The 17,213-nt window shown below is 41.1% G+C and overlaps 1 protein-coding gene across 1 annotated transcript in view; it reads left to right on the forward strand.

The window, feature by feature from the left end:
• Positions 1–17,213, forward strand: part of LOC147894679 (callose synthase 9-like) — a 433,662-nt gene that overhangs the window by 100,763 nt on the left and 315,686 nt on the right. The window contains exon 6 of the mRNA XM_087384939.1: positions 12,480–12,605. Within this exon, the coding sequence (XP_087241065.1) occupies positions 12,480–12,605 (126 nt within the window). The remainder of the gene's footprint in view (positions 1–12,479; positions 12,606–17,213) is intronic.

A 17,213-nucleotide genomic window follows, 5' to 3' on the forward strand; every position in this document is an offset into this window, starting at 1 on the left:
AGACATAGCCTTGGGTAAGGCTTGGCATTTTAGGAAGAATCCAGCCATAGATTGGAAAAAGCACATTTATCAATTCAAGATGAATGATGTGCTGTATGTCTTACGAGGTGAAGGGGATATACCTCAAGAACCGTTGGTTTCCGTTTTGGAAATTCGAAAAGCTTAAAAAGAGTTTTTGTTTCTTTGTATAGCATTGGTAGAGCCGATTGATGATTCTTCGGCTAGTAGCACTGATGTTGCTCAAAATGGAAAGATGGCCAAGCTGGCTGATCAAATAGAAGAGTTCTTTGATCGTTTTAGGGATGAGTTACCTTATGGGTTACCTCCAAAGTGAAATGTCCAGCATAAGATTGAACTAATTCCGGGGGCAGAACCTGTAAATAGATCTCCCTATAGGTTGAGTTTTACCGAAGAAGCGGAGGTACGAAGACAACTAGAAGAATACCTCAAGTTGGGGCAGATTCAACCAAGTTTCTCACCTTTTGCTTCGCCAGTGATATTAAAGAAGAAGAAAGATGATACTTTTCGTCTCTGTATAAATTACAGAGCATTGAATAATATCACTATTAAGCACAGGTATCCGATGGCTCGGATCGATGATTTGCTAGATGCATTACATGGGGCCGTAATTTTCAGTAAGATAGATCTTAAGTGTGGCTACCATCAGATCCGTATTAGAGCCAAGGATGTGCATAAAACCGCTTTTAGGAGCAGGTTTGGACATTATGAGTTTTTGGTAATGCCCTTTGGACTTACCAATGCTCCAGCTATATTCGTCATGCTTATGAACGATTTACTACGTCCGTATATCGGAAAGTTTGTAGTACACTTTATTGACGATATTCTGATATTCAGTAAAAGTATTACTGAGCATCGTGAACACTGAAAAATAGTGTTAAATACTTTGAGGAAAGCCAGTCTTTATAGAGATAAAAAGAAAAATATACTGTGTATGGTAAGACTTGAATACTTAGGATTCATAATTACTCCTGAGGCGGTAGAAATGGATCCAAAGAAAGTGGCTTCGATACTGACTTGGCTAATCCCTTAGAGTTTGACCGCTTTGCGATCATTCTTGGGATTTGTCCAATTTTATCGAAGGCATATCAAAGGATATTCTGAAATAGTATCGCCGTTGACTGATCTGACCTCAGATAAAGTACCTTTTATATGGGGACAGAATCAACAGGAAAGTTTTAACGCCGTGAAACAAGCTGTGGTCTCAGGACCGGTGTTAAAAATAGTTGATTCCCAGAAACCGTTTTTTCTTGAAACCGATGCAAGTGGCATTGCGGTAGAAGCAGTTCTCCTCCAAGAGGGAAGGCCAGTAGCCTTTGAAAGCAAGAAGCTTTCTCCCTCTCAATGAAATTGGCCAACTCATGAATTAGAGTTGTATGTTGTTGTCCATGCTCTAAAAACATGGAGACATTATTTGTATGGATCAGAGTTTTATGTTGATGTTGGTCATGATACTCTGAAACATTTTTGTAAACAACCTGACTTGAGAGGCCGCCAAGCTAGGTGGGCAGAACTCATGCAGGAGTTTAATTTGACAATCCGGTACCGAAGAGGGAAGGATAATAAAGTTGCTGATGCGTTGTCACGCATTATGCATAATATGAGTTTCACGGTATTAGAGAGTGCTCTAATGACCGAGATTAGAGAAACTCAAAAGGTGGACGAATTGGTCCAAAGCCTTTGGCCTAAGACTCATGTGTTCAAACCCAGGGAAAAGGATGACCTGGCATTCAGAAAAGGCCAAACTTATGCAAGATATGCCGTAAAGGATGGTATGCTAAAAAGAAATGGAAAGGTAGTAGTACCTAATCAGAATGATCTCAGGCAGAGAGTCATTCAACAATGCCATGATAGCCCATGTCCAGGAGTCAAAAAGACATATGATCTCGCGTAAAGGATGGTATGCTGAAAAGAAATGGAAAGGTAGTAGTACCTAATCAGAATGATCTCAGGCAGAGAGTCATTCAACAATGCCATGATAGCCCATGTGCGGGACATCCTGGAGTCAAAAAGACATATGATCTCGTGAAGCGAGATTTCTTTTGGCCAAAGATGAAAAAGCATATTCATGAATATGTGACACATTGTTTTTCATGTTAGGTAAGTAAGGCAGACCGGGTGAAGCCACCCAGACTTTTATAGCCCCTGGAGATACCACTAGGTAAGTGGGAGAGCATTTCCATGGACTTTATTGTAGGTCTGCCTACGACACAAGGTGGGTATGATTCTATCCTTGTGGTGGTTGATCGTCTTACCAAGATGGCTCACTTCATTTCAACTAGAGAGTCTGTTAGTGCCCCGCAAGTGGCGGATTTGTTTATTAGACATATATTTCGTTTGCATGGATTACCTAAATCCATAGTGTCAGACAGAGATGTCAAATTTACCGGTCATTTTTGGACTATGGTATTTGAGACACTAAGGACTGAGTTGGGAATGAGTAGTGGGGATCATCCAGAAACGGATGGTCAGACGGAAAGAATCAACCAAATTTTAGAGGATATGCTTAGAGCATATGTGTCATTGAGGCAACATACATGGGACAAGTGGTTGCCATTATTATAATTTGCCTATAATGATAGAAAACATTCCTCTACAGGTTCAGTCCGTTTGACCTGAACTATGGTTATAGGCGAGCGAATCCAACTATAGTTGGAATACCTCAGAAAGTGCCTAGTGCCGCGAACTTTGTGGTTCAGATGCGGGAGATGCTAGCACTTGTGAGAGCTAACATCCGCCAAGCTATGGATAGAGCTAAGGCGTATGCAGATGAAAATCGATCCGCTAGAGAATTTAAGGAAGGAGAAAATGTTTTTCTCAGAATTCCTTCGCACGTTTTGACTATAGGAGAGTGTGCTAAGTTATCACCTCGGTATTGTGGGCCATGGTTAATTCTAAAAAGAATAGGCAAGGTAGCCTATAAATTAGAATTGCCACAGGGTTGTAAGGTGCACCCAGTGTTTCATGTTTCTCGTTTAAAGAAATTTTCGCATATAGGCGACTCACTAATCGAGGGTGTTGTTTTGTTTCAGGAGATAGAGGATAATGCAAGACGCAAACCAACAGGAATCTTGGACCGAGGAACAATGTAAGTGCACAATCGGAAGATACCCATGGTGTTGGTTGCATGGCATGGTCTACCTCTATCAGAAGCTACCTGGGAATCCGTATACCAATTACGGAGAGTGTTCCCAAACTTTATCATCGAGGACGCTGATGTTGAAGAGGGAAGGAATGTTACGCTCAAGTCGAGGTAACATGACCTCGAAAGGGTCGGTCGACATTTTCCTTTAAAGGATCAATGTTTGTATTATATTTGTTTGGGCTTCATGTAAATGATCAAAAAGGAATAAAGGTCAAGGTCCTTGGTGTGGGTGACATGGCACTAGACTAGGTGGATCTAAGGCGAAGGGACCTAAATGCATGAAATGTGCCTAGGGGCAAATGTTTCCAAGATATCCCAAGAGAGGGGTAAATAATGCATTAAGGAAGGAACCTAAATTGAAGACATGTGGCATACTAGATCCATCTAGGGAATTTTTGGGCTCGTTGGGAATAAGCAAGCGGAAGCTTTCACGTAATCGGATTTTGATTTTTCTGAGAGCTTGCTACCACCGAGGTTGGATGGGAGGATAAAACAAGTGCTTGTGCCCGTGATTCAATGTAAAGCTAGAAGTAATCAGATTTGGATGTTTCAACCAAAGTGGATATATTCATGCATGCAAATTGAAACACAAATGAAGAAAACTCATTGAAGCAAGCCATCCAGGTAGTTTCGCCAGCGAAACCCCTTTGAAGCAAGTCTCCCAAGGTAGTTTCGCCCAACGAAACTACCTTGGACAACACTTTTAAAAGTGACATAACTTTCATATCCAATGTCCAAATATAGTCATTCAGCCACTCAAATTGATCGGAACACCCCATTTGAGCACATCTACGAAGTTATATTTTGGAAAATCTTGCATATATAGTATTAAATATTACATGTATTTTATGAGAGTGATATATAAGCCCAAGTTAATACTTATTTATAGTAATTTAAACTTCTTTAGAAACATGTCCATAAATATCTTGTTATTTATGCTATGAAAACACTAAAAAGATATTGCCATATGATATAAATGTGTTAATAAGTAATTATATATACATAGTATTATTACATTGAGAGTGATTATGAGGGATGTTTCTTAAAGGAATCAACACTTTTTTAAGGTAATAACAGGGGTACAAAGGGATGTCTCTAAATAAAAAAATTATGTTGTGTAAAAATGAATGAGTGACTAGTTTGTATATTTTTATGATAAAGGGATCTAGTTCTAGTGAAAATAAAAGTGTAAAAACCATGTTTCCTAAAGAAATACATTTTTTTTAATCTCTTGAAAAACACGCTCGAATAAACCTGCTCATAGGTCTTTGCTCGTAAAATTGACACATCCCACGTGGGATACCCAAATCTGCAAGGCTGTCTCTGTGAGATCTCTTGTATATAGAAAGGCATCCGGAATCCTGAGACTAGCACAAAATCCTCTCAAATGAGGCTTTGAAATCATCAATACCATGGGAAAGTGATCTTAAGTAGGTACCCCAGTGGAAATGCACAATGAACCACTTCTATCCAAAGCCTAGTCATCAATATAAAATCTATCATCCGTGCGTGAATAGGCATCTGTGGCCTCCTACAAATGACCACAAAAATAGGAGTGACTATGGCTGAGTGTGAAAGACATCATCAAACCATGCATCTTTGCCACTTAACCATAATAGAAGGAATCTAAGGCTGATCTCCCCAAGGATTGAATGGCACCCTCTCTATCCCCTTTCTTTTCTGAAGGCAAATCCACCATGTCAAAGTCACCTCTAGTAACCCATGAATTTGTAATGGTAGCCCAAGGGAGCAACTCTTTCCACATAAGGACACAATCTCCTCTATTATTGGGGGCATAAAAGGTTAACGAATCCAACCTTATGTGCCCCAATAAAAAGAAGGATTGTTAGAAAATGGAATCAAGTTGAGTCAGTTTTGGTGTGTTCTAGTGAGTCCTAGTGTGAGTTTTATAGTACTAGGTGTCTAGGAGTGCCATGTATCATATTGGGAGTTATCCCTTATACATTTGGTACTTACTGTGTGTATGCCTATCCTATAAATGCATTGTACTTGTCAATTGTCAAATCACTCAACTCATTCAAGTACAATATATTTTGGTCTACATGTGAGTACTTGTTCATTGCTTTCATTTCCTCTCCATTTTATTTCCATTTCTATATTTGCTATCTTTCCTTTCCATTCCTAGTGTTAGATTGTTTCTCTCTGTACCACTATGTTCCTTCATGTGGTATTAGAACCAGGTTCATAGCCTTGTCTCTCCTTCCCTTTCCAAGAGGTTGAGGTGAGGGAGGCCAATGAAGCTACCCGAGCCTCTTCCTCCTTGGAAGGCCCTCTTCTCTCTTGATCTCCTCTACTTCTACTCTTTAGCCTCGCTCGTGAGGTGTTCCTTGCTGCAGCGACCAGCAGAGAGTGGTTTTCCATCCCACCATTGCCACCATTAGCCTCCTCGTCACTATTGAAGCTGGCCATGCCAAAATTGTCACAAAAAGAAGGGTTACAGCCTTCATGACATCTCTGCAGGCCAAGCGGCATCAAATTTGAAGCCGAGCAAGAAGAGTTAAATGTAGATCTCATTGAGAGCTACTTTTTTTTTTTTCCAGCTTGTCAATCCAACATCTATATGGAAGGATATGAGTATTTGAAGATCTGTCTACCCAAACTGTCCTAATTTCACATTTTCAAATTTCTTTCCAATTTTTTTAGGGGATTTCGGGATTTTTTTCCTGAGCTGCACTTGGGGTTACAACTCTGCACATTTTAACTAGTTTTTTGCCAAACCCTAATTGTTTACAGAAACCATAATTTCTACAAAAACCCTAATTTCCAGAATTTAGGGCTTTTCTGACTTTTGTAGTCCTTAGGCATAATTGAAGCCTTTGGCATGTAAATTTTTGGGGGATTTCTCAAAATTCATGTAATTTTATTACTATTTTGTACATTCATTTGGACATTTTGCCTCCTTTGGGCGTAATTGCTTAAATTTGAGGCTCTACTCCGATCTTGGTGGCTCACATTGCGGCATTTTGAGAGTCATCATGTGGTTGATCCTTGTAGCTGCTCCCATGGCCGAGATCAACATATCATTTGGGGCATTCTCGCCATGATCTTCATTTACATACTTCATCGACTAGGGATGTGCACATTAGTGTAGGCAGCCACTTGGAGATGTTTTACGGATTCTCTTCCCTTGCTATGCATAAAATTAATGACATATTTCCTGTTTTTATATGTTTGAGTCAAGGGTACTCTGGCCTAGGTAGTCCCCCAAAATGATTACAATTATGGTTCTCTTGAGTCAATAAAGGTTCTCTGCCTTGGATAGTCCTCCTAAAATGATGTATTCATTTGTTTATTTTCTTGTATGTGGCTCCATGTCCCTCATTAGTCCCTAGAGCCAAGGGGGGATGTATTGAGGGAACCTACTCTATATTGGTCTTAGATGGGTCTATCTATCAGGCCTGGCATTTGAGTTCCAGGATGTTAATGCTCCGGTTTCCTAGACCTTTGAGTTGGTCATGCATCCATGCTAAGACATGAGCCTCTAAGTCATGTTTGGGATGTAAAGCCATGAGAGTGCTCAGTCCGACCTCTGAACATGCTCAGACTTTAGCCTCTGAGATTGCATGGGAGCCATGTCTAGTTCTGGCATTGCACAGTCCAATGACCATCATAGATCTTGTTCTGAGTTCCCTTCCAGTAGTCCCTCACCTTTCCTCCATGGGGGGGTGTTAGGAGATGGAGTCAAGTTGAGTCAATTTTGGTGTGTTCTAGTGAGTCCTAGTGTGAGTTTTATAGTACTATGTAGGAGTGCCACGTGTGATATTGGGAGTTATCCCATATACATTTGGTACTTAGTGTGTGTATGCCTATTCTATAAAATTTCAGTGGAAGGATTTTATAGGATAGGCATACACACACTAAGTACCAAATGTATATGGGATAATATAATCAATCAAAAATTTCACCCAAAAAAAAAGTGTATGTCTATCCTATAAAGACATTGTACTTGTCACTTGTCAAATCACCCAACTCATTCAAGTTACAAGCTACTTTGGTCTACATGTGAGTACTTGTTCATTGCTTTCATTTCCTTCCAATTTTATTTTCATTTCATTATGTTTTCTATCTTTCCTTTCCATTCCTAGTGTTAGCTTGCTTCTCTCCCTACTACTATGTTCCTTTAGGATCTACTAAACTTTAGAGGGGATGGTGACTTTTGTGTCCAACAACCAAGGGGATAAAAAAATTTGAAACTGAAATGCATGTACCTCTCCTAGTGCCATCTGCAGGTGACCAAAAAGTGTAACCTGAAAGCATCTTACCTGACTTGGCACAATCTCTGACATCCGATTTATTCATGAACAAAGAGAATTTCTTTGGGCTTTTGGATGCTTTCTCATTTGAAGGGATCTAAAGCATTTTCAAGTTTCACCTTTGGAGCATTGTCCTGAATTTGACAGTTTTTTGGAAAGCTCATGATGCATTTATGATATATTTGTGAAGTGAATATGCCTTCATCTTGTTGTTCTTCAAATGAAGCTCATGTGAAGAAAGACAAGTCCTGTAATGGTGAATATTTCATTAAGGTAAACACCAAGAAAAAGATATGTGCCTTTTGTGGAGTACCCAATCATACTATGGAGTATTGCCATCTAAAAAGGTTTTCTCTACAGCTGCTCTCCGAGAGACAATCCCAAGAAGAGGAGAGGAATGACTCCTAAGAGAATGAAGCATTTCATGTGAAAAAGAGCTGCATCAACAACAAAGAAAATCTTGGTGAAGGAAAGACTCCATCAACAAACGAAGAATCAAACTTTGTAGGAGAAGACAAGGACTATGCCTTTTGAGCACTTTGTCTTTTGAATTTTTGTTTATCATCACTTGGTCAAATTTTTAGGTTCTCGCCTAGAGTAGTGGTCAGAATGATCTCAGGCAGAGAGTCATTCGACAATGCCATGATAGCCCGTGTGCGGGACATCCAGGAGTCGAGAAGACATATGATCTCGTGAAGCGAGATTTCTTTTGGCCAAAGATGAAAAAGCATATTCATGAATATGTGACACGGTGTTTCTCGTGTCAGGTAAGTAAGGCCGAGCGGGTGAAGCCACCCGGACTTTTACAGCCCTTGGAAATACCACTAAGCAAGTGGGAGAGCATTTCCATGGATTTTATTGTAGGACTACCTACAACACAAGGAGGGTATAATTCTATCCTTGTGGTGGTTGATCGTCTAACCAAGATGGCTCACTTCATTCCGACTAGAGAGTCTATTAGTGCCCCGCAAGTAGCGGATTTGTTTATTAGACATATATTTCGTCTGCATGGATTGCCTAGATCCATAGTGTCAGACAGAGATGTCAGGTTTACCGGTCACTTTTGGTGGACAGCGGTATTTGAGACACTAAGGACTGAGTTGGGAATGAGTAGTGGGGATCATCCTGAGACGGATGGTCAGATGGAGAGAGTCAACCAGACTTTAGAGGATATGCTGAGGGCATATGTGTCATTGAGGCAACATACATGGGACAAGTGGTTGCCATTGTTGGAGTTTGCCTACAATGATAGGAAACATTCATCTACTGGGTTCAGTCCGTTTGAACTGAACTATGGTTATAGACCAGCTAATCCAACTATAGTTGGAGTACCTCAGAAAGTGCCTAGTGCCGCGAACTTTGTAGTTCAGATGCGGGAGATGCTAGCACTTGCGAGAGCTAATATCCGTCAGATAGAGCCAAGGTGTATGGGGATGAAAATCGGTCTATAAGAGTATTTGAAGAAGGAGAAAAAGTTTTTCTCAGAATTCCTTCGCACTCGAAGTCGTTGACTTCAGGAGAGTGTGCTAAGTTATCACCTCGATACTGTGGGCCGTGGTTAATTCTAAAGAGAATAGGCAGTGTAGCCTATAAATTAGAATTGCCACAGGGGTGTAAGGTGCACCCGGTTTTTCATGTTTCACGTTTAAAGAAATTTTTACATGCTGGTGACTCACTAATCGAAGGAGTGGTTTTGTTTCAGGAGATAGAGGATATTGCAAGGCGCAAACCAACAAGAATCCTGGACCGAGGAACAATGCAAATACGAAATCGAAAGATACCCACGGTGTTGGTTGCATGGCATGGTCAGCCTCTATCCGAAGCTACCTGGGAATCCGTATATCAGTTGCGAAGAGTGTTCCCAGACTTTATCATCGAGGACGCTGATGTCTGAAGAGGGAAGGAATGTTACGCTCTAGCCGAGGTAGCATGACCTCGGAAGAATCAGTCGACATTTCCCTTATAGGATCTATCTTTGTAATATATGTGTTTGCGCTTTATGTAAATGATCGGGAGGGATTAATGTCAAGGTCCTAGGTGAGGGTTGATAGCACCAAACTAGATAGATCTGAGACCAAGGGCCTAGTGCAAAGATTGTGCCTAGGGGCAAGGAATTAAATGCATCCCAAGAGAGGGGTGAAATGTTGCATTAGGAAGGCCCTATATGGATGACATGTGGCATCTAGATCTATCTAGGGATTTGGGGTCTGTCAAGGCTAGTGAGAGAAGATAAGGATTTAGTGTTACGTGATTTCGTAGACAGCTCTATCTCTCTTGCTTGGGAGTCTTGGCAGAATTGGCTGGGAGGAAAAGAAAGGTGCTACTCCCGTGATATCTGCAGTGAGAAAATCAAGAGATAGGTGACAAATAGTTGACACACTAGAGGGAGAATAGAATCTGAACTGAAATGAGAGTTCCTCCCTAGTTCCAAAAGTGTGACCCGACATTAGTTTGCCTAAGATCTTTTAATTAATTGTTTCTTTTTCCATTCACTTGCTTGCTATATGGCTCGTAAGCATGCCAAAGGTCACTGCATTTCATAATACACATCATCAAACATGATAGCGTGCCCTTTAGTCTATTTGTGTTTTGAAGCATTTTAGGCCACATTGCACTTGTTTGGGATATCCAATTCTGCTGATGTGTATCGCCAGAGGGGGGAAAACCGGTGGTCGGAAATTTTGCTACTCCCGCGAATTTTACATTTTCATACCTTGTGCCCATCAAATCTTGGAAGATTAAGTAGCTGCAACCTGCCTCGCCTTGCAAATGCCCTACAACCCGCACGCACCTCAACATGACCTTGCGCAGACTTTGGTTTGCCATTGTCTTCTTTCGGGTAAGTTGTCTTCTATTCTTTGCTTGCCTCACCAGCTAGGTTCTCTGAGTCTATTCCAGCTGCCTAAGTCGGCGATAAGGAGCACCGCTAATTTTGAGAGTTATGGTGCCATGAGCACAAGAATAGAGGAAAAATATAAGTAAAGGTATGAAAGCAAGAGCATACTACCTACCACATGGCAAGGAGGCATTATCCCACATGTGAAAAAGCAATGCAAGTATATATCGAGTCCTATAAAAGGGAGATCACCTTCATGCAATGCAAGCTCTCAAGCCTCTCTATGAGTATAAGTCTCAATCTTGTAATCTAATTGATGTTGAGACTATGCTTAATTAGTCTAGCTTCATTATTATTTTTGCATGTAGGATCCACCCACCTTAGATTGGTTTAGGCACTCCATAGATCCTGACGTACTCATTCCTTAACATGGTGTCAAATCGTCCCCTATCCTTATGAGCCTCTCATGTTGTAAGCTTAGTTTTAATTCATTTTTTGTTCATCAGATACAGTTGTCTTTCTGGCCTCTACACAGCTTGTTACACTCCACATAGCTTGTAGGATGCTTAGGTCCAGATCTTGGCTTTCATCCATAACTTCTCTATGATCATTTCATTGTGACTTTATTGTTGTAGACTTGAGCTAACTCTGTCAACTTCTCCTCATACACCTATTAGTGTGATTTAAATGAGGTCTTGTGTATTTTTTTTATTTTGGCAAGAAAAATACTTCTATTAAGTATGAGAGACTCTCCTTGGAAAACTCAAGGGAGAAAAGCATCATGTAGTCCTTAAATACATCTTGGAAGGCTATACCCTTGGGATTGGGTACTCCAAATTGATAGATACCATTCTCCTGCTACTTGCCTAGGAGCCTTCACAAGATTAGGAATCCCACTTCAAGTCACAGGATATTCACGTTTAAATAGGGATGCCTTGGTCTTTGATGTTCAATCTAGGGGGAGGTTGTTAAGATCCTCAAAGAATATACTTATGCGTTTTCCATTTCAGCCTATTGAGGTTGGAGGTCATGTGGAGAAAAGTTTCTTGTATACCCGATGGTATCTAGACTCTAATTCAAATCTCTTAGAGACTTTGGATTTCAGGAGGGGTCCCAATTTAGTCTTTGTAGTGGGATTGTGGGGAATGGGAATGGATTTTCGCAAGGCATTGAAAGAAGGGCCTCCCCTTCTTTTGGTACACGGTGAGTAATGCCAGGACATTTTACCTCAGTCTAATATGTTGAAGGCCCACCAGAGTACCTCAGTGGGAGAACTTTTATATTTTTGTTGACTTGCAAAAATACTTTTGGAAGCGACGCTGGAAATCCCTCAGGAATAGAAAGATCACTCTTTTCTTTTGGCTTTCTATACATGGAGGAATTGCAATGAACCAATGGAGTCCATCCAGCATTGCCTATGGAACTGTAGATAGGCACATATTATTTGGAAATGGATTGCTAAGCTAGTGAGAAACTTTACACACTTTCTTTCTATATGACTTGGGGATCGGTAGCTTGGCTTTCCCTTTATGGGCCTTAGGTGCTATGTGAGAGACATGACCTCTCTTGGTCTCTATTGATCTAATGACATGGAATTGAGCCATGTTCCTTGGATGATGTTCCGGTACTTCCACACACATCTACACATGCATTAGTCAATAAGTTATGGGAGATTCTTGAGAGCATATCATCTAGGCACATTTGGAGGTCTAGATGCACAAAGATCTTGGACGGCTCCCAGGTTCATCCCGCCCATACTTTGGCTAGCATCTGGACAGACACAGTACATACCTTGATGGCTATATAGGTGAGCATGCAGGGGTCTTTGCAGGCTGCCTCTACCAGGTCTGTATTTCTCAGGGAATGAAGTGGCTCCCCTTTCTTTTCTGAATCACCTACAAGGTTGAGATGGAATTTTCAGCCTCAACCTTGGTTGTTTCATCGCTCCATTTAGAAGTTTATTTTTTTCTCGTATGATTCTTGTGATACTTGCTTATGTATTCAGCAACAAGGCCCATAGGCATGAGCTTATGCTTATGATGAAATAATGAGTTTTTTGAAGTGAACCTGGCATACTATTCAGATTTTAGTACTATCAAGTTTCTAATCAGCTCCATATCTTTTAGTTTTTTATGAAGATCTTGTGCTTGTTTTGTTGAGATTTCTTAGTAATTCTTAATGATTTTGAATGTGTTTTACCGTGCAGATGGCAGAAGAATTCTGCAATATGGTGAGAGAAGGCTTAATACAACAAGCAAAAAGCTGTAAAGATGGAGATGGAGTATCCTTCTTGAAGATGATCATACAACCAGTGTACAATGCCATGGAAGTGGTAACTCATGATTCATTAAAATGGCTAATGATTGATATTTGTTGAATAGATCAATAAAGGTGCAAACATGAAAAGGTTTTGTGATTTCATCCCTAAAAATGCCCCCTACTATGATTTAACACATGCATATATCTTACTTTTCTGTAAACTATCCTTCTCTTACGCATGAAGTACAACGTTGGTTGCACAAAGATGTTAGAAAAGGAGCACATGAACCTAAGTCAACAAAACCAAAGAAAAAATCTTATGGTTTCACAAATATTATCTATGAGTATCAATAATGTTAGGAATCAATGCTTATATTGGAGAATTAATATATTGCATGGTAAGTTACATATGCCCTATGATTCTTGTTCGTTTAAACCTTGTGAAAAATGTATGTAATTGTTAGTACATCATGTATATATCCCTTGCTCTGGCATTTTAATGCACGCTTGTTTCATTGCATTGCCATCGGTCTCTATCACAATGTATCTAGGCCCACTAAAATTTTGTGGCTTAACATCTTTCTAGAGCTTGGCATGTGAAGATAACTTGCTTTTTGCTTTTTCCATAAAAATTATTTCTATTAAGTATCGAAAGTAGGATTATTTATTCAAGTGCCGCGTGCACTTTGTGCTCAAGATGCAAGCAATAATGAAGGAGGGAGCGAGCCATGAACAAAACCAAAAGCTGTATATTCATTCAATTCAACAAAACTCTACACCACACCCTTCAGGCTGCAAATTCTCATACATCCAAACCCCTACCACCTCCAATTCTCTAGACATTTCTCACGTACCTCTCCGTTTTAAGTAAATCCCTCTATCACATATAACCCCTCACCCTCCACGTGTTTTCCAAACAGCTACACCTTTGACCAAGTCTCAACTTACCTTTCACCCCTTACCTTAATGCCTACCGCTCTCACATCTACCATCCGCTCTAAATGTCCCATCTTGGATGACCAAACCACTCTCTAGGATCCCCTTGAACCTCTCTCAATGGCCTGCCCTCCCACAACTATAAGTACCATTGATAATACTCCTCTCTATACAAAAAGGTGTGGGATCTCTGGTCCACATCCCGAATGATGAGGGATTAATGGCATCTAGGACCCTAATAAGCCCTTGCCGCCATATCTCCATAATGGCTGCACTAAGCTCTACCATCCTAATTCTAGTCCCTTCCAAGTACGCTAGTGCTCTTATCCACTCCTAGGTTTGCTGGGGGAGCTAGCTGCAGTCCCCATAGATCTAGCAGGTCCACTATCCCACTATGCCTAGCTGATGTGTGTGGGCTGCCCCAACATACGACCCTTGTAATGTCACACTCTCATCAAGATCCTTATTAGTGGAAACACCTTTCCTATAAGAAGGTCCTTTGAAAAAAGCCACCAATGAGGCTATGGCCAAGGCCCCCTTGTGTGACTTGTATTTCTCAAAGCACCTTCTGGCAACAAGAGTTTCCAATGCTTAGAGCCTAAGGCAATATCCCTAACAATGGACTTATGTAGGAACAAAGTAGGGATGGATTGTGAACACAACCTGCCCTCTCCCTTCAGCCCCTCCCCCTCAGCCCTCCCCTCCCTCTCTCAGCCCCCCCCTCCTTCTCTCAGCCCTCCCCTCAGCCACTTCTCCGCCTCCCCCTTTGTGGGGGTTAAAGGTCACTGTGCCTTTACCCCGGTTATGTACAATACTCAAATGCATATATAAATGAATGAAAAAGAAGATTAGGGTGTTTTGCACCCGCCAAAACTTGTGTGGCTCTCTGTTTCTCTCTCTCCCTCTTCCATTCTTGCTTCCGTTGAGAGCACTGCCAACTGGTATCAGAGCCCGGGTGATCCAGTTGAGCGTGCGTGAATGCCTAGAAGCTCAGCAGCTCTGTGGGAGAAAGGAGAAGCTCTGTGGGAAGCTTTGTGGGTGACTTTACTTGCATCTAAGTGTGCAGAGACCTTGGAGGAATCTTTGGAAAGTCACTTTGGTTTTGCGAAGTGGTTTTGAGAGCCTGTTAAGTATTTTCAAAGAAAAAGTCGTTTTTTAAGCTTTTCCCTGTTCCGTTCGACGATAGAGACTCCGTATTGACTTGTAAAGGCAACTATTGCTTGCTTTTGGTGTCCACTTCACTTTAAGAGCTTGGAAACACCTTCATTCTTGAATCTGGGATCCTTTCATTGGATTTCTGACTCACTGTGTCAGTTCCTACGTTTTTCTGCGTGGGTGTTAGAACTCAAGTTTGGAGCAACCATTTGCAGATCTGTCAGTTCCGATGGACTCAAGAGGTCCTAAAACTTCTATGTTGCTCATCATTCGCACTCTGGTGGAGTTTACAAACAGTTTTGTTTCCAAAAACTTTTTTCAGTCCGTGTGTTGGACCCAGTGATTGAGACCACGGTTTTCAAAACCATTTGTCCCATTGCGTTCCGAACGCCCAAAAATCCTTACGTGTCAGTTCTTGCACGATTCGGTGGAGTATTTTCAGAGTTATAGATCTCTTTTGTATTCGATTTCGTCTCTCTGTTATGCATTTTTCATTCCAAGGTTTTGAAACCTTAGATTTATGCCACATGGCAGTGGATAAGTGTTGACTCCGTGGATTTTGGAGTTCCGGAAGAAAAGAGATATTTGCATATTTTCTTGTTGAGTCCGATTATGCAATGGTGCCCATGTTTTAAGGCATCTCAGGTTCTATTTTCAGTAGTGGTCTTTTCCGTGGGACCATGATTTCTTGAGCATACCTTATGCAGATCACTCTGGTTGCAGTTTGAGCCCATGTGCACTCATTTGTGGTGTGCATTGGGTTGCAGTGGATGATTTATAGGCCATTTGGATGCATTGCGATCCTTATTAGATGCGCTGATAGGCCCAGATTGCCTTGTGGGATGCTATTTTTATGGACGCTTTGCACATGGATGCTATTTTATGCTGAGGGACAGCTTTGACACATTGCAAGTGATGCACTGATAGTGTTATGCTCTCTTGGATGAGATGTTGGTAATGCATATGCCCATGGACGGTGTTTATGCTTGAGCCATTTGGCATTTATTGGCATTTTGGATTGCCATTGTAGTTGGCATTTTCTTTTGGGCGAGATTTGCTCATATGGATGCATAGTATATGCACATGAGCCAGATGCATCTTTTCATGCTTTGAGCTTTGAGTTTTGGTGATATTTTACTCTATTGTGGCATACACATTTGGGTACACCTAGTATTTTGTGTGATTCTCTCTTGCAGGCACTAGCATTTGGGATTTTGCTTTATTTGCATCATGGCATCCTCTTCCATGTCTGAAAAGGAGTTTTTAAACATTAAAAAGTTTGATGGGACAAACTTTTCTTTGTGGAAAGAACAGATAAGGGATGTGCTTATTCAAAAGAAGCAGATTAAACCCTTGGTAGGGATTGAAGCGAAGCCTGCAAATATGTTTGAGGATGATTGGAATGAGTTGGATGCATTAGCAAAGTCTATTGTTAGACTTCATCTTGCAGAGTCAGTTTATTTCACAGTAGTAAATAAGTAGACTACGGAAGATTTGTGAAAGAAACTGTGTACCACATATGAGAAGGAAACTGCCTCTAATAAAGTTTACCTCATGAAGAGGCTGTCTGAGCTGTAGATGAAGGAAGGGGTCTCCATTGCTTCTCACTTGAATGAATTCAATATTATTTGCAGCCAGCTTCAGACTCAAAAGATGAATTTTGATGCGGAGACTAAGGCAATATTTCTCTTATGTTCATTGCCTTCCTCATGGGATACCTTCCGTACAGCTGTCAGTAACTCTGCACCTGGTGGAGTACTGAAATTTGATGATGTTATGGGTAGCTTGTTGGCCGAGGAGATTAGACAGAAGTCTATGGACGGCAACAAGCAGGATGCAACCTTAAATGTGCAAAGGGGCAGATCACAATTCAGGGGGAAGTCCCAAGAAAGAGGGAAGTCTCGTAGCAAATCCAGGGCACAGAACATTGAGTATTACCACTGTGGCAAGAAGGGCCATATAAAAAAGGATTGCTACAAGCTGAAAAGAGAGCAAAATGATAAGAAAAAGAATGCAAATTGGGATGCAAATCAAAAGGAAGAGAGTTCAAGGGAGGACAAAGGAAAAGTGAAGATCGAGGAGATCAATGTAGTCACACATGATAGTGACAATGACGTTCTCTTCATGTCTAGTTTATCTGCAGAGTTGCTTACCACTTCAGATGATGCATATTCCCAGGATTGGATTTTGGATTCTGGTGCTTCATTCCATGTTACTCCCCATAGGGAATGGTTCCCCACTTATGACGGTGGAAAGACAGGTTGTGTGCATCTTGGAAATGACTATGCATGTGACATAGTGGGAGTGGGTGACATAAAGTTTTCTTTTGCAAATGGGTCTGCATTTATTTTGAAACATGTGAGACATGTGCCTAAGTTGACCAAGAGTCTTATTTCAGTGGGTCAGCTAGATGATGCTGGTTTTCACACCACTTTTGGCTTTCAGAGTTGAAAATTTCAGAACGGCTTTATGCTTTTGGCCAGGGGTGCCAAGTGTGGGACTTTGTATCCCTTACATGTATCAAGGGTGTTTGATCATGTTGTTGTAATAACCGAGCAGCCAAGCACTTCTTTGTGGCATTGCAGGTTGG

The sequence above is a fragment of the Dipteris shenzhenensis genome, chromosome 14, assembly GCF_047967505.1.
Source record: "Dipteris shenzhenensis isolate YYH24624 ecotype China chromosome 14, Dip_SZ_1.0, whole genome shotgun sequence".
Taxonomy (NCBI): Eukaryota; Viridiplantae; Streptophyta; class Polypodiopsida; order Gleicheniales; family Dipteridaceae; genus Dipteris; species Dipteris shenzhenensis.